Source organism: Python bivittatus, unplaced genomic scaffold (genome assembly GCF_059951505.1).
Source record: "Python bivittatus isolate LINGU-HERP-01145 unplaced genomic scaffold, Pbiv_v1 ctg000320_np1212, whole genome shotgun sequence".
NCBI lineage: Eukaryota > Metazoa > Chordata > Lepidosauria > Squamata > Pythonidae > Python > Python bivittatus.
In genome coordinates, this window is record NW_028277052.1 from 2,750,089 (window position 1) to 2,768,506 (window position 18,418).

An 18,418-nucleotide genomic window follows, 5' to 3' on the forward strand; every position below is an offset into this window, starting at 1 on the left:
CAGGTGGATTGTACAATATAAAATGCACCGGTTCAATGCTTCTGCAGACAGAAGCACCAAGAGACATAACTGTGAAGTTGTAACGCCATCCCTTTTCCATCAAACACATTTTATCTCTTTGTAGGTCCTCATAACCGATCTGGATGTCTGTGTTCAAGTAAACATTATGCCTGCTTGCACATGTGCACTGTGCTAGACAACTTTATGCTTTGTTCAGCAGCGCATGAGGTTCGGAACAGCGTATAGCATTACTGATGCTTAACCTCGTTAAGTAAAGCTGCCAAAGTATTACAGGATATTATATATTATACCAGAGGACAGAATCCAGAAGAAGTTCCTGCTGAAAGAGAGAAACTGATCATAAATTAAACAAAACAAAACAAAGCAAGAGAAAACATCGATTTTGTTCTTGCACGCAGGCTGATGCCTCAGTCAGGAATTTCCTCTTAAGAGATTTCTCTTTGAGCTCTAGAAATACAATAATGCATCCAACAGACCAAAAAAAGGGGGGGGGCTTTACTGTTCAGGAAGCAGAAAGCTGTGAAAGCACCACAGAACTGCTTTTCTAAATGATCTTGGTGAAACACAGAGAGACTTTAAAAAATGAACAGAAGCAGCAATAATACTTATCCACAAAGTTATGACTAAACAGTGCAAAACCATGGGGGCACCACGCCTTCCAGGAAATCTACATCTGCAGAGCAGCTCAGCTGTTGCTGAGGAAGTGGAGGCACGACAGAAATAGTCTAACCTCTCCCCATTTTATGCTACGCAGAAAATGGGTTGAACTGGGTGCCGGAGAACATTCTCAAAATCACATAATGATGGTGACATGGTGGATCCCTCCAACCGTCAGACAAGAATCCTAATCAGTATCTCCCTTTCTGGAGGGCTTCCTGGGGCCAGATATGGCTCACTCCACCATTTGAATTTTATCTAAAAATGATGCAGAGGCTGGGCTAAGGGATGGACTAGACCCAAGGACATGGAAGATAACTCACACCTACCAGGAGACAAAACTTTTGCCTGCCAATTGTCTACCCAGTTACACCACACAAATTCTTCTGTTGTTAATCTAGCAAGCTCCCAAAGCTTTTCTGAAACAGAAATCAACAGTTCAGCCTGACCATTAGTCATCCTTTGGATCATGTATTCAGAAACATCCTAATACAAGAAGTGCCGAAGACATGTGACATAGGAGGAAGTCACCCTGAGCCTATCATCTATCACGTGCCACCTTTCGCACAGACCAGCAACAGAACTGGCGATCACATCCAACTACTACACAAGATAAAGCTGGCTAATTAGATTAGAGGCAGCCTCAAACTGCTGCTTACACTTCTGCTCCTAAATTGGCTTATGTAGTACTACATACTGCTCTGCATAACTTATCTGGTTAAACACTTCCAGTACGTTCCGACTGAAGCCTACATTTTGGTTACACAGTAGAAGCCCTCGTATAATGCCATCATCTGCCAGCAATGCCCTTCTGGATTCTATGTAGGACAAACAAAACTAACTTTGCACAAAAGGAGTAGTGGACGCAAGCTTGACCGTGAGGATCCAAAACAAGGACAAAACAATATCAAAGCGTTTCAGTGTCTGCAAAAGCTCCATTACAGATCTCAAAGTAGCCATTTTGGAAAAAAGAAACTTTAACAGCACCCTTCAGTAAGAGATCGCTGAAGGTGCATGCATCAAAAAGGTCTCAACAAGCACAATGGGCTTTTAGCTCATTACAATTGTTAATTGATAAGATAATCTGTCTCACATGTAACCTGCATCTGCAAAACTACCCTGTGTTCCCATACCTTCCCTCTTCCACTTTAAATCCTACATCGGTTTAGCCACTCCAGACAACTGATGAAGTGAGCTGTACCTCACAAAGGTTTATACCTTTTAATAAAAGGCGTCAATCCAAAAACATGCTACCTCCTCCTGATTTTGGTTATGCAATCAGGAGGAGTCTGGTAGCACCTTTTCAGACTTTTTATTAGAAGATATAAACTTTTGTGAGATACAGCTCACTTCCTCGGTGAAATTACGACAATACCCCACAGCATATGCAACACTATCCCTTCACTGGTGTGTAATTTCAAACTTTCCTTGTGCATCTTGAGTAAAGTGGTGGAAGAAACATTTCAGAGATATGCAAGACTCTCACAAACAAAGTTGGTCTTAGATTTAGAGAACGTTTATATAACAAGATTACTACAGGGCATGTGGCCTCCTGGGAAATTACTCTAGACCCAAATCAGTAGTTACTAATGATGAGAAATCATTCCATTTCGACTGCTGATACGAGAAAGCTAAAGCGAACTGTGTTCACGGTGGAATGTTTGCCACTTTCGTTGTTTTATCAGGCCCTAAAATAGGGCTGGAATGTATGATTCTGTGTTGTTAAGTTCTGGTTGTAATCAGTCTCAGTCAACATTGCCAATAATCTGAGCGAACAGAAATTAAAATTTATGAGGGCTGCAACTTCCTCTTCCCAATCAAAGCAAACACCATCCTTTGAGGAACACCTCCAAGGGGCAGAGTGACAGTGGAAAGAAAGAGAGGAACTGTCTTAATTTTGGGGCTGCGGATCTCTGAAGATCACATATTGAGATGAATCATCATCTGTTGTCCAAATCCCTGATCTTTGTTTCTGGACTACTGAGCAGAGAAAAGATTCTATTTTCAAGAACAAAGATAATTACCAAATGCATTACAGTATACAATTGCTGAAATAAACCAATAAGCTATTTTTATAGTCAGAAAGCTTACCAAATATTTCTCCATTTTTGGCATATTCTGTCACAAGGTACAACATGCTTTTGGTCTCCATCACCTGTGAATGGAGAAATTGAACATTATTTTAACTAGCAAAGAGAGAGAGAGAGAGAGAGAGAAACGCAGAAAATCTTGGAAGCAACTTTTTTCAGTATTTTCCTGAGGTAAATTATCCACCAGAAGTAATTGTTACAAGTATAATAATTCAAAATTACTTTAAGAATTCAAATGGATTGGATAGAGGTCAAGCTTCCCTAAATTAGTGATCAAAAGGAATGCCCTGTTACTGGATCACAAACATCTTTAAGAAAGATGGAGATTTCTCAGAGCTAAGACATAGCCTGAAAGTTGTAGCGTTTGAGCCACCGTGCTTAAGCAATAACTCCTCGATTATTTGGAACAAATAAATATGTGATCTTAGTACTGGATTCTACGTAGCTCTCTGACACAACTAGCATTTACAGTGGGATGCAAAATATAGGAAAACAATGTCGGATACTTTTAATCTTGAAGGCAGACAAGATAAATCATGGCAATCCAGCCATGTGAGTATGGCTGGCATTGAAATGTTCAGGTCTGCTTCTGGGAAGATCTGTCTCATTCAACAATTCTACAATGACTTTCTCACAAAACAGAAAGACTAGCTAGCAAGTAAGAATTGCAACAGAATTTTGAAATCTTGCAAAATTTGCACCCATATGTGAATACTCCTGTGGAGAGTTCCTGCCAGTTCACCATATTCTTCTCCAGGATGTTATAAGTCGGGGTGAACAGCAGGTAGAATCGGGATCAACTGATGTATTTTAGGCAATCTGAAGTAGATCAGTGACAATTTCTGTCTCCCAACTGTTTAAGTATGAAAATGAAGGACTTGGATGTAGTCCACAAAAGTTTATGCCAGAATACATTTATTTGCCTTCATGCCATCACAAGACACTTCCAAGAACTTCAAATATTTTTTTCCAAAATCTAACACAGATTGTAAACCCTCATGGCAGAGTGAGAACTGCTGGCATTAATGAATAATAATCTCGCTTAGAATGTTAAAGCAGCCAGGCAGCTTGTCAGCACAAAGGCGAGATAGCAACGCTTTTAATAAATACTGAAAGTTGGAGAATTGAATAGCTTGGAGAATTCTTCTTGTACCCTGAGAAAATTTTACGCCACGCCCAAAGTAATCTCTTGATCAAATTTAGGCATCAATGTTTTTGTTCGCCAAGGCAACAAAGCTGCGGCGCTGGGGGGCATTCTAGGTCACCAAATTTGCAGCTAAAAGATGAACGAGGATCGCGAGCGAGGGCTGTAGCAATCCAGACCAGGCCGCTTAAAGCACAGAAATCAGCAACTGCTCCAACACTGTTCCTCTGGCTGAGAGGAAGGATGCAACTTCTCACCAGCTCTTTAGCACAGTTACTTGGAAGCGAAGGGATCTGCGTAAACACCATCCAATTCCGAAGCTGAGAGGCTCTTGCTGAACGTATTTATGGGTGAAACCATTGGAAGGAGGAGGATTTGGTTAACTGCAGGTCAAGCATACAGTATTTCTGCAGCAATCCTCATGTTTCTAAGGGTCCCAAGGAACTTGGTGAAATCTTCCTTGTGAGCAGAGAAACTTGGTGGTCATCATTTTTAGTCTGGCTAGCAAAGCCAAAAAATAAAAAAAAGTAGACCCTTTAATTTAATGAATCCATACCTATAATGGGAAAAGTACATTAAACATAGTGTATCATTCCTGTGTTGCCCACCAATACAATATCTACAAAAGCAAATTAAAAGCCACATTGTTCTTGTCTTTCATAAACACTACTCTCCCTTTTAACTTTTTAAAGATGGGTTTATTGTTACATAAACCTACATAGAAAAGGATGCATAGTCAGCTATCTGAATGTATAATTGTCTCCCAATTGTATGCTGACAGTCTTCCCATGGGAACGACATTTACAAAAAGGAGGGATCAGTTGCCCTGTAACAAAAGTAAAGAATTTTTAAAGATGACAAAAAGAATACTTGTGATGGCTAGCTGCTTTTTCCAGAAGATCTCAGAGCATGAAATAGTATTGTATTATTTTTATGCTGTGGGTCATTCTCTCATTTCTAAATTCCAGTTCAAGTAAGTCAGCTGTTCATTTTATAATATCAGAATTAACTTCCTGATTTATAGCATACTGTCAATATTAAGACATGATTTAATAAAAGTGAATCACACAACTCACAAGACAGACCTCATTAAATTAAATGTATCTTCTTTAAATGAAGGTTTCTTTTTTCTTGAGATTCAATATTTAATAGGAGTAATTTGTTAATGACATTGGGTAAACTAATAAAGATAGTTCTAAGCAAGGCTTTTATATAAATTTACAATGATCTCAATCTGCTGGCATCTGATGTCCTATAGCGGTGCTTCTGAAAAATTCTGTTTATTTCATTATTTCATGTCTGAAGCTCGCTCTTGAATTATTGCATCCTTGTCCATGGATACAGCAGATATATTTGAATTTTGGTTCACCCCATGAAGTTTCAACTACTTCCTACTTTGGTTCTACAGCTGGCTGTCATCATTTCAAACATCTGGTTATCTCATGCAAAAGAGTTGCATTCAAAATAATCAAACCACCCTCTTTTATCACACGGATCAATATGAATGTCAAAACAAGTAGTGTTTAACTGTTAAAGGGGCATAAGGCAGCTTTCCATAGAAATGCTATATAAATTCCTGATTACTTAATACTTTGAATTGTTTTATGCATACGACCCACATAAAATAAAAGATAATCAATGCTAATGAAGGTATGGTGCTCTAAACAAGTCCTCAAGGAGATTTCTAGGACATTTACGTGATTGATGCTAAGATGAAACTCTTGTTTGTGTGACAGCATGGCTATATAATGAGGAACAAAGTATTAAAGATAAATATGACATGACCTATTTAAACTTTCAAACTTATTTAACCCTCATAGTTACGGAGCTGTACTTGTCTGAATGGATTAGATAAGTCTACTAACAGATCTCTGATCAGTAACAACTCACAGATAAATTGGGAGAAGCAGTAAACAGGTTCCATACTAATCCATATTTGTAGTGTAGAGTTCTTGTGGTTTAGAATTAAGCATAAACAGTCCAAATATTTAATGCACAGATACAACATAGTCAATGCTGAAAAAACTGAGAAAACTCTAGTTTCCTACCCTTTAGATCAAGAGCAAAAGTCAAGTACTATAATGATGAAAACTGAAGTAGGCAAATTACAGATTTTGAAATACCATCGTTCACTGTTCCACATTAGGAAACTGTTGAGTAGCAAATCACTCTACTGAACATGCAGTTGCAAAGCTATTCAGGTCAAACTGCAGATTACATAAACAGGATCCCGTGAAAGATGAAGTCCCACTGATCCATCTGACCTTATGTTTAGAGAGGGCCAATATCCTCAAGTGACTCGCTACACTCATACAAGACCCTAAGCCAGGATTCTTCCCCAATGTGGCTTGTTCATAAGAAAATGTGCTGGTGAATGCTGCCTCCCTGCTCCCACTTCCCTCTTCCTTCAAGCAGAAGCAGATAAACTAACCAGGAACTTAGTACGATAGAAAAGTTCAGCATTATGCTCAAGCCTTGCCTTGTTGCTTCTCTTACAAGCCTGAATTTAAAAAAAACATTTCAAACCAGTGTTCCTTGAAGATCAACAAGCCAAGAGTCCCCATTCAGATATAAGATGGTTTACCCTGCAAGTTCTTGGTTAGCACAGCTGTTCTTGCAGATAGGAAGGAACCAAACAGGCACAACTGTGTAACATGCATTAGTACACTTGACTTGCTAATGATCATAAGCCACGATTCTGGCATTCTGCAGGACTACTGCTGCTGTTACTGATTTTCCAAGTGGAAGAGAATCCCTGCAGTCTAACCTAAAACAATTAAAAGTCTGTTCCTGTCAATGACAACCAATTGTATAAGCCCAGCTCCCGTCGCCTGTGGCTGTTGAAGTCAATGGAAGTTCAGGCTTGTGAATTAATAAATTATTCAAAGCCATACAGTTGTTAACATTCAAAAAGGATGAAGTGAAAAACTAACCCTGAAGTACCTGAAGTATAAAATTATTTTCAGATTTGTAGACGGGGATTAATTAATTGCTACCCAATAATTCAACCAACAGAAACCAGAAAGAAGCTAAATTCAGGACTTGACTGGTAAAAAGGTTTAGTTCCCATCACTTTTTAACATTTGGATTTTACATGCAAGATGGTTACATACCTGATAAAGCTTGATAATATGTGGATGGTCCAGCATTTTCATTATCTGTACCTCCCGGTAAATTTTTTCCAGGTTCACAGAATCTAGCTGAGATTTGTCGATGATTTTTATTGCCACCTAGAAACACACACAAGAGCAATTGTTGATGTCAACCCTGCCTTGACAAACCAGTTCACCAAGGTGCAAAGGAGCTGTCACCACCTAGTTTTGGCTTAGGGGGTATGTTGACTGTGCTCTAGGACTGAAACATTGCATTGAGAAAAATCAAGGAGTTTGGGGGGTGGGAGGGGGTGGAACAGCAAATATTATACAGAACCCAGTGCTATGCTTTGGTTGATAGAAGTTTGTTTGTTTGACTTCTATAGTCACCCACCTCAACAGTGACTCTGGGCTGCGTTCCTGAAAGAATGAGATTAACACTTACTCGCCAATGCATTTAAATGGATTTCTCTATAGCAGTGTTTCTCAACCTTGGCAACTTGAAGATGGGTGGACTTCGACTCCCAGAATTCCCCAGCCAGCCATGGTTGAGAAAGACTGCTCTCTTGCAACCTGTTCCAAAGGATTCTCCAACTCTCCTGAGCAGATTTTAAGAGTATATGGGAAAAATGAGGAGCTATACAAGCAGACTTCCATTTACATGACATTGGATTCCCCTAACTCATCTCATTTTACTTTTACAGTTATCCTCTTGCTTAGCGAAGATTCGTTTACCTTTATTTCTATACAGGAGCATGAATGTTTATTTTGTGGATGCTAAAATGGACAGAATGCTTTAAAGTGAGACTTAAGTCTTCAACCTTATCATGGCACCCCAGAACACAGAGGGGAGCAAAAATTCTGAAATTTATCACAGAAATGAAGGATAAGCAAGTAAGCGTCTGTTGCTGAGAAAGGAGAGAGAAAATGAACAAACAAATAAACTAGACATTGCTTCACACCAAAAGTGCTTCAAAGGTTGTTCCTATTAAAAGTACATGACTAATATATTGTACATTAGTCATATGTGTAACTTATATTCTCTATGCTCGCAGTAAGAATCCCCCCACCTACTAATCCCCAAGAGGAAAAATAAATTCTTTAACATAAAAATACAGTTGAAGAACTTCACAACATGTGCAATTGAAAAACAAAATCAATGGAGCTAAATTATGGCATGTTTTCCATTTTAACTATGATTAATATTTCAGACATTAAAAAAAAACCCATATATAATTGTTCAACTGAGATCTGAGTACAGCGTAAACTCTCCTTAGGGAAAGCTAAGCCACTGAAACACAACGAACACAGCTCAACTTATTTACAAATCTGTGTTAGTTTTAAAATTAAAAATTAAAACATACAAATGATCAACTGAAAATCACAGTGCATCGTCAGTGAAGAACCAGGCAAGAGCAGAGTGACCTCTAAAAAACACATCAATTGTTTTCTCTCTCTCATACACGCACTGGCAGACAGGCTTGGTTCACAATTACACAAAGACACAATGTAGTTTATTTGGTTTTGCCTTATCAATCTTCTGAGTTTTTATTAAGTTGTTTTTCATCCAGAGGGCATCTTTCCAAACTGTTATGGTACCCTATTATTGGATATATAGACTCTAGAAGGCATTTTTCTCTACGGTATTAAAATCTGCAATCGTTCAAGTAACAGGAATAGTGAACTTTTCTAGACAAGTAAAGGGAAATCTTTCTTCATAGAGCACATATTTAATCTATGGAATCTGCTTCAAGAAGATGCTGCCTGCTTGGACAGTATAAAAGCGATGAGCTAGGACAATCTTACAACATCTCCAGAATCGGACGCAGCATATGTCTCAAGACAGATGAGAAAATTATTCCCATCCTCTCTGCTGGTGAGCTTCCAATAGCATCCCGTTGGCCCGCTGGGAGAGCAAAAAATATTTCTTAAATTTTCTTTTAAAACTTCAGTAAACAAACAAAATGTTTACGCAGATAGGCTCCTCATTCTATTTATTTTAGGCCAACCTGGACTGTGTGCAGAACCTGTGCTAGAAAGGGACCGTAAGATATTTTAGATTCCTTCACAAAATATTCCCAATCAAGTTTTCCCTAAGAACAGATCTAGCTGGGAGAGATTATTTTCCAATTAGCTGTCATCAGCAACAATACTGCAAAATTCCACAGCAACCACCTGTGGAAACAAAGTGGAGGGTCTGATGCAACGGGAAATGGCATCTCTTTGCCATATCAGAAAAGTCCTTCTACCTCCAACCACATCTGAGCCTAGTTATTAAGCGCTTAAGTCTCTAAACGCTGCAAAGAGCTGTTCAGAGGCCTGTATTTTCCTTATGCAAGATCAAGAACATATGCAAGAAAACTGAAAGTCAGTACTCTTTGGGAGAAGAACAAAGCCCACACTTCTCTTGTTTACCCAACAGATAACTAGCTTATGAAAATGTCACAACATATAATTAAGATTAGCACTGCTTCTAAAGAAGACAGAAAGATGAATCACGAGAATGTCGGCTTTTATTAGAAATAGAGAAGAAACTCTTATTCATCCCAGGCACCTTGCGTGCATCAAGGAAAAGAAGGCGCACGAAACAGCTTGCCCCATTCAAACAAAACAAATCCACAAAGACGTTTTTATAGAGAATCAAAACAGATGGACACGGCCTGTATTTTGGCAGCAAGACTTTTGTCTCCGTGCTATCAAAGTGCATTCCCAAATAAAGCAGAATATGGACCTCTCTTCATCTTTGAGCCAGGATATGATACCTTAAGGAGAGAAAAATGCTATTCAGCCCTGATTACAGGATGTTGGGCACTCCAGGATACACTAGAAAAAATATCCTGTTGTTTCTGGGTAGCAATTTTACATCACTAATTGTCATTCATAAACATTACAGCTAATCCTCCAAAATACATATTGTCAGGATTATAAGCAGCAGCATCGTCTCAGCTACGAGCCATGTGTGAACTGAGATGGCAAACCCAGCCTTTTGCTCGTTTTATTTGAAAAAAAGAAATGGAACAAAACCTTCAATTCTATATCAACGCCTGGCATCCTGCAGCCCAAATAGTTTGAAAAGTGGAAAGGAGTTATGTATTTATTTATGCCTTTCAAGATTGGTAGTAAGAGCCTACCTCAAACCACATTGGTATTTCCAAGCAATTCAGATATTTTGCAGAGTTCATCTAGCCTGAACAAATACAAAATAATGGAACCACAGAGTGACCAAAGCATTAGATCACAGTCAGGAAGAATGACAAAGTGAAGAAACACCTTCATGTGGGTACCAAGATAGCCATACAGGTAGTCCTCGGATTACGATGGCAATTGGGACTAGTATTGCTGTTGTTAAGTGATGAGGTCATAAAGTGCAGCGTCATGGGACCACATCGTTTAGTGACGGCAATCCCAGCAGTCATTCTTGCCATTGTAAACCGAGGACCACGTGGGTTGTGGGAAGCGGCAGGAGTCCCAGTTAAGGAGGGCAGGAGGAGAGGGGGGTGCTGTGGGTGGATGCTGGGGAGTGCAGGTGGGCCAGCAAGGGCAGTGGGTAGGCGCTGGGGAGCACAGGTGGGCAGGTGCTACAGAGTATGAGATCCCTGGGATCTCGTACTCTGTAATAGGGCTCCTCAGGAGAAAGAGTGGCAGGAGCAACTTACAGGAGCGACTTGCGACTTTCCCAGCTGGCTTCCCCGTTGACTTTGCTTGTGGGAAGCTGGCAGGGAAGGTCACAAATGGTGATCACGTGACTGCAGAGATGCCGTGACAGCTGCAACTTTGCGGATCAGTCGCAAGTCCCCCTTGTTCAGCGCCGTCATAATTTTGAGTGGTCGCTGAATGAGTGGCTGTAAATCGAGGACTACTAGTACAAACTGGATGAACAAATTACTTTTTAAATTCATAATAGGAAAAAAAATGGAAATCAGCTAAGCAAGTATTCAAAATGAGAAAAGTGTAGATTTGAACCAAGAATCAGAGCCCTAATCTGTATGTAGCCTAGAGACTGATTGGATAGAGGCAGTAGATGCTGCATGAATAAATAGTCTAAAAGTGCTACAATCACATTCCTGCCTCTCGACTTAAAATACTGTTTAAATAAAATATATTAATATTTCTGGCATTTTTCTGACTAGAGCCAAAAGTAAAAACCTCAGAACCTACGAGAGAGAGAGAGACTATATTTTGAAAGCGGAGAGATTAGCAAATTTTGCTGTAAACCTTGCTCAGATTTCAATGCTAATTTAGCTCACTGCCACTCTTTCATCCTCTCCTAGCACTATATATATCTGCTCGCAACATAACCTTTCCAAACAATGACGAAAGAAATTTCTTCTGAAGGCTTGCAAGCTATGCAGTTCCAAGAAGTTCACTTCTCAGTAAGTCAGATGTTCTACGCCAAAGCCAAAGTCGTCTGTTTCACTGGCTTCCATGTACTTCTTCAGCTTCTGAAATCAGAAAAGGAACCCTATGCTAAATTATTGTCAAAGCGTTCTGATTACAACCCAATTTCCTTTGAGGTTTTCTCCAGGTATTCACTGTAGACTAGGCCTTCACTGCTCAATTCGTTGCAGAAGACCTGGCCACCAAGGGATATTTCTGCACTTCTTTAAAAGCAGCCTATCGAGCTCATGCAGTGCTCCTGTTCAGTTTAGCTTTCTGTTCTGTTCTTTCTGTTCAAATATCCTGCTGGACACCAGTAATGATCAGACATTTTCAGCTTGAATAAAACAGCAAAAGCTATGAATCTTAACTCTCTCTTTATACCTACAATGCAGTAGCAAGCCTTGACCCCTGAAAAATTAGTGGGCCTTCATAATTTAAACCAAATTCATCACTGTAGCATCAAATTCCACTGCAAGGATTCTTTTACCCTCCTAATCACAACCTACCCTGAACTTTGCCCATTTGATTATTTCTACTGTTTAAGCCTTGTTTCTGAATAGACAAATCAAAGATATTGCTAGTTTAGAGACTGTGTGGGTGGGTTTTGATTAGGAACAATAGGACTCCAGTTAAACATCACTAAAAACCTGTTTATTTCAATGGGTTTAGTGGGCACTTGGGTATTGATTTCGGTAGAGTGAATTTAAGAATAAACTGATCTGGAATTGACTCACTGATCTGGACTAAGCCATGGCTTACAGAATAAGCCAGAAGGGCTTCACACATCATGCTAAGCCATAAACCATGGTTTACTAACCATGGATGAGCTCACACATTACATTAAACCAAGGCTAAATAAGTCTTGTCATGGCTTGCCAGAAACTCAGTCGCCCTGTCTCTCACAACAGAGCATCTTCTAAAGAGCTGTGCATGTCATTGTATGCAGCAAGTAAAATGGATTCTTCTTATCAGGATTATGGTTGTTAAAATGAATCCTACTGATATCTATTCAGAAGTAGAGCTTTCAGAGGAATACTATATGTGTAAGATTTGAGTCTAGAAGGAAATGGATTTAGGTTTCATAATAAAATAGCACCAATAACTGGACTGAAAGTGTGCTGGTCAAGGGTCTATGGTGCCCCTAAGCCACACTGACTGATGGTGCCACCTCCCACCAACGTGAAGATTCGTACTGTTAGACTAGCCTTTGTTTTCAGAAAAAGGGGCAGTGTTGGCACCCCAGGCCAGTACCTATTTGGTCAGGGCCTTTGGTCAGCTAAGGCCTGACGAAAAGGAGCCCTAGGGCTACGAGGCAATTGCGTGTGAAGACCAAGATGAAGTGGAAAGCCAGCAAGCCAGCCAGCCAGCCAACTTTCCATTCTGAAGCCTTGACAGCAGGAGGTCAAGTCTGCAACACCAGGATGTATGTCACAAGGCTTCTGATTTAACACATAGGTAAGTAGAGCCGTGGAAAGAGCACCAGTTTCAGAAATCTGCCTCACAAAACTTGGGTTGCTATCTCCCTAAGACACCATCTACTTTTGCAACACAGACACTGAAGCCTTAGTGAGAATGTCTTACTCCCCATAGCTCTCAGCAAAAGATTTGCTTTGGGGAGTGAAAATACTCTCTCTAAAAATTGGGGTTACTGATTCTCTCTTTGCCACAGACCCTCATACCCCTGAATTCAAGCCCTGGGGAAATGTGCAAGACAAAATCAAGGATTGAGGTGAGAAAAGGGAGTGAGCCCATGAGGCTAAACAGAAGTGAACTTATGCCTTCATCTGAACGGGTAGATCCAAGTTTATGGTATCATTCCTGCACATTACAGTTTAATGCAATAGAGCCAAGCCAAAAGCAGCCTTGGGTTCAAAGTTCTGCCCTCCTAGGAAAAAGAATTTTGGAAAATGTCATGGCTACAGTACCTAGGCCTGAAACAGGTTAATTTAAACAAGGCAGCTATAGTTTAAAGTTTGCTTGTTTAAAACATGGCATAACATGAACCAATTTCAAATCTTCAGTATTAAAATTGGATTTTTAAACCCAAATATAGTTAATGTTAAGCAGCATTCCAGACCTTGCAGATCAAGACGGCCCTGCACAAAAACAGAAGCTTCTGAATACTGCTTCCTGGCTGCACGGAGTAAGCGTGGGCCAGAGCATTATGAAAATTCATTTGTGTTCACCTCACCCTGGACTAATATGACGTAGAGACGTTCTTCTTGTATATAAGGCAATGCTAAACGAAGCAATGCATAACTTTGAACAAACGCAAGCTCTGTTCCGGGCAGAGCAGTTAAAAGAGTCGTGCGACAAGATGCTCACTCCACTTGAGTGGGATTTCAACATCTGAAATGAAGCATACCAGTAGAAAGAAGAAAAGAGGCCACTTATGAGTCTGAAGAACCAATGGCCCCTGGAAAGTTGAATCGCCTGACTTCCAGGAGGAACATCATGACAAGAGAGAGAGAACCAGCATGGTCTCTCCTTATGACGAGAGACGCCGCTGGAAAACTCCCTTTGCCCCATCCACTATTCTGAATATTCAGCTCTGATTGATTCAGCTTTGGGGACCTGCTATAGAGCAACAGGCTGTAAACCAATTTATTCATTAGCTTTATGCCTTGGCTAAAGGAACAACAGCCACAAATTGCTACTCAAATGCAAGAGCTTCTGGAAGGGAAGAGCAGCCCTGATTAAACTGCATATCAATACCAGAAAACTGTTCTCTTCTTTCTGGCCACGAAAAACGAATCTCCCCTCCAAATCCAGATCCGATCCAATGCAGATCTGGTTTCTTGACATAATTTCTGTTTTCATGAATGAATGAATGAATGAATGAATGAATGAATGAATGAATGAATGAATGAATGAACGGACAGACAGATGGATGGATGGATGGATGGATGGATGGATGGATGGATGGATGGATAGATGGAGAAAAGATCTCTACAGTTCTAATGAATGTAGTGATGCTGTCTGGTTTTTAAATATAAGTATTTATTTATTAAAGTTGTATACCACCAATTACAGCGAACTGACTAGAATCTACTCAATCTTACTTTGGCTGTCCACAAAACAGATAAAACTTTAAGAACACAAATTAACTCCCAGTTAATTATATGAGGCATTAATTTATCTCCACTAAAAACGCTTAAAAACCCCACTGTATGTCTTAATCTACTTTAATACAACTGCTTTAATTGCTCTTTCAATATTTAACCCAGCTACCTATCCATCTAGTAAACTATAATTACACATGCCCTCTGAATCCCCCCCCCGCCAAAGACTCATACTGAATTTAACAAAAGGCTTGCATTTCAGAAGCGCTGTCCTTAAAACAGGACAGACAAAACGATTCGATTGATTCCAGATTCAGAGAAACGGTTCTATGTTCTGTTGAAAACCGACACACAATTAACATGAGTAACATCTGATTTTTATGATATTTAGCAAGTGGAACTTCCACAGCTGCTACCACCCTTGTCCAAACAGTTCAGAGCTGAGACAACCAATCCATACTATGTACAACCGTTGCATTTCTAATATGCGCCTACAGCTTAGGCCTGGGGCATGCTTCCAGGGAATTCTCTTTACAGCTACTTGCTAAGCACAAAAGAAGTGAAGTTTGTCAAAACCTGCCAACGCGCTGTACTTTGGAAGCACGGAAAGAAAAGAAATCAGTTCTCCTTCCTTTATCTTCTTTTCCAAACAAGCAAACAGCGTTAGCAGACAGGGTGCAAGATTAGGACAGGCCTAGACTAGCTGTTCTCCGTTTTTTGATGCTGTGATGGCAAAAACAAACAACAGAAATTATGCATCCCATTGTATTCTCAGCTACTGGGGGGGGAAAAAGGCTGCAAGGACAAAGGCCAAGCCATGAAAAGGCCGTTTTGTGCCATCCAAGAAGAGGCACTGCCTTTAGAGCAGAAAACAGAAACCGTGCTGTGAAAATGGACCGTGTTTCTGATTAGCAGTAGCAGAGCAGCTCCTGTATTACCCTCAGGGATCATCGCTGTGGTTATCTGCTCACACCTCTAAAGTTCAAGTAGTTGTTAAAAAGGATCGCTTCCTCTTTTCTGAATGAGCCTTTCTGAAAGTTACAGCACCTCCCCCTCCACAAGCCCTTGTCCCATTTCTCCAACGGACTTCTCTTGAATCTCCTCTCCAAAAAGGGTCACAAACCAACTCCCCCCCCTTCCTGATTCCAAATCTCTTTGAAGACAAAGGAAATAATTCCTCATCATTCTACACAACAGGCTGTTACACCACGGTCCTGTTAGCCAATGGCCCTCTTAGTCCTGTCTTCTTCAAGCAGGTTCATCTCAAAATCACCATTCCTAAGTCTACCAGTGAAGGAACCCCCTTTCAGAAACATCAACTTGTCTTCAGGACGCTTTCCCCATCTCAACCCATGAGATCATTCTCACAAATATTGCTCTCCGGTTCTTCCTTCCTCTTTTTTTAGGGTTCTTGATTCTAAAATACCACACCCTCAGGATACCATTTCTGATTCCCCCAAAGATTCCTTACTTCTGCCTTTTTTTGGAGGAAACACAGTTTCTCTGTATTTCAGAAAGCAGCTTTGGTGTGTAATCTTCTGAAGAACATCCTGGATTACCTCCTTTTGAGGCTCCTCAATATCTCTGGATCTTCTGTGGGAGGATGCTTTCGGTTGTCACCCTCCTCGTGTGGACTCCACTATCTTTTTCCTTTTAATAAGGCTCATTCCCTAGATAAAATATTCCAGTTTTGAAGGGTTCAGCACAGCAGGTTCCACTAAAAACCATCCCTGGACAGTATACTTCCACATTCAAAGGAAGCAATTTTCACACCTACAGTCTTTTTCCTGAACAAGATCACTTCAAAAACAGAAAGAGAGGCAAAGAAGATCCTTGGAAAGTTCCCTTTTCAAGTTGAGGGTCTTCCTTTCCAGAAATCAAGCAAAGAGAAGGCACTTTGATCTTTGAAGGATGTCTTTCTGAAGACCTTCCTCTGGGTCATGATCTCACATGGTCTCAGAAATATATTTGGCTGCTACAAGAGTATTGTTCCCATTCATCCATGTTGTGTTGGAAAGGAACATCCTAATTATTTGAGGGTGGGGAAAAGAGAACAGGAACCCTCCAATCTGATGAAGACCACCCTCTCTTGAGGTTCAACCTACTCTTTTCCAAAGGGGCACTTTATTGGGGTGGCCCTCACAACATCTTAGGAAGCCTTCCATGTTTTTCCTTGGACAACCTGTTACAATTTCTCAGGATCATGAATAGTAGTAGAATCCTCTTATTTTATTATTTACCTTTTAGGTAAGAAATGCAGAGGCCACCATTCAGGCCAAAAAGGCTTTCCAAGGCTGTTTACAAACACAGCAACCACAGATTCAAATGTCATTCCGGGTTTCAGATCAGGAAGCATTTCAAAGGCCAAGACAACCGTTTTTAAAATACTAACAGCAACAACAACAATATACTAAGCTTGGATGCCGCCTGACTCTCAACAATTCTGGGCGCCTCAAAACAATCAAACCAAGAAATTAAAATAAAACATACAGAAAGAAAGAAAAAAACTTTCTCAGGTCTACTTAGAGTTGCAATAGGGCTCCGTGCACCTCCACAGGAAAGAATGCCAGGTAGAAAAGCCAACATCTGAACCCGCTATTGCTAGTGTCTACCGTCCAATGCCTTGAATCTACGGTCCCCAGGAGGAACCTCCCAGGACCCTCTTACCATCTGGCTGGATTCACAGGGGTCTCTGAAAATAACCGAAGGCTTAGAAGCAGCATTTCCCAGGGAGCCCAACGAGGCCAGTGGCACCGCTCAGAATTCCCCTCCTTGCCATCTGAAGGCTGGCGCCTCTGCGCCAGGGGGAATGCCCAAGCCATCTTAGAAAGCAGACTGTGGGCTGGGCCCCCTTTCAGGGGCTGCACCCGCTGGCTTCCCCTTGAGCAAAGGGCCGCAAAGTCGCACCCCGACCCCGAGAGCTCCCACTCCTCTGGGTCCGGCCTCCCCCCTTCTGCCCCTCCACCTGGAGACACCTGTCCAGCACCCAGGTGGGCAGGAGGGCCAGCAAGTCTGCGGCATTGCTGCAGTCCTGACCTGGGGGGGTCGCAGCATCCCAGCGGGGGCGCCTCCCCCAAAGCCTTGGGGATGCCCTGCCCGAATCCCTGCCTCTAATTTTAGGACCCTGGACGTGGGGTGGGGGCGGGGGAGGCAGAAATAAGCGCAGAGCCCCCCTCGCTGAAGCGCTCCCTGCCCAGAGGGAAGCCCCCCAACTGGATGGGGCTCCCGGTCCTCACGTCCTCCCCGGGAAAAGGGAGGCGGGCGCAGGAGCCGCTTCCCCGCCCGCCTCAGGACGCGGGTCCGGGAGAGGCGCCCGGGCAGAGGGCGGCGGGGAGGAACGCCCCCCCCACGCGTGTCGCCGGGCGCCCGTTCCCACGACCTCGCCCGGGCCCGCCCCCCGCGCCCGGACGCCCACCTCGCTGCGCGTGATGCGGTGCCGGCCCAGCTTGACCACGGCGAAGTTGCCCTTGCCCAGCGTGCCCTCGATCTCGTAGAAGCCGACGCGCACCGGGACCGAGGCGCCGCGGGGCGGCTGCGGCTGAGGAGGAGGCGGCTGCTGCTGCGGCTGAGGCGGCGGCGGCGGCTGCAGGAGCAGCGCGGCGGCAGGGGGAAGCCGCCGGGGCTCGGCCATCACCATGCTGCCCGGGTGGCTCCCGCGCCTCACCCGCCGCCGCTGCCGCCGCTGCCGCCGCCGCGAAGGACGGAGGAGCCGCCGCTGGCGCGCGCGGCCGCCCGCCCCGCCCCCTCGCGCGTCACCGCGCGCGTCACCGCGGGCGGAGCGCGTCGCCCGGCAACCGCCGCCCGCCAATCCGGCCCGCTCCCCGGGGGGCGGGGCCGCTCCCGCCAAAAAAAAAAAGGAGAGGGAGAGATTCCCATCCTCCCCCGCGCGACGCAACCGCCGCCTGCGGCCCGCGCGGCGCCCTTCGTGAGGGGGCCGTTTCTGCGTGGATGCGGCCCTCTGAGTCACTTTCA

The 18,418-nt window shown here is 42.6% G+C and overlaps 1 protein-coding gene across 3 annotated transcripts in view; it reads right to left on the reverse strand.

Moving 5' to 3' along the window:
• Positions 1-18,199, reverse strand: part of SIK2 (salt inducible kinase 2) — a 53,911-nt gene extending 35,712 nt beyond the window's left edge. The window contains exons 1-4 of one of the 3 annotated variants that reach the window (XM_088138957.1): positions 17,862-18,000; positions 11,304-11,446; positions 7,026-7,142; positions 2,770-2,833 (exon numbers count right to left, since the gene is read on the reverse strand). In XM_088138957.1, the coding sequence (XP_087995083.1) occupies positions 2,770-2,833; positions 7,026-7,067 (106 nt within the window). In that variant the 5' untranslated portion in view covers positions 7,068-7,142; positions 11,304-11,446; positions 17,862-18,000. Of the gene's footprint in view, positions 1-2,769; positions 2,834-7,025; positions 7,143-11,303; positions 11,447-17,861 lie in introns of all 3 variants that reach the window. The other 2 variants (XM_088138956.1, XM_088138955.1) reach the window with 2 other exon arrangements.
• Positions 18,200-18,418: the final 219 nt, after the last annotated feature.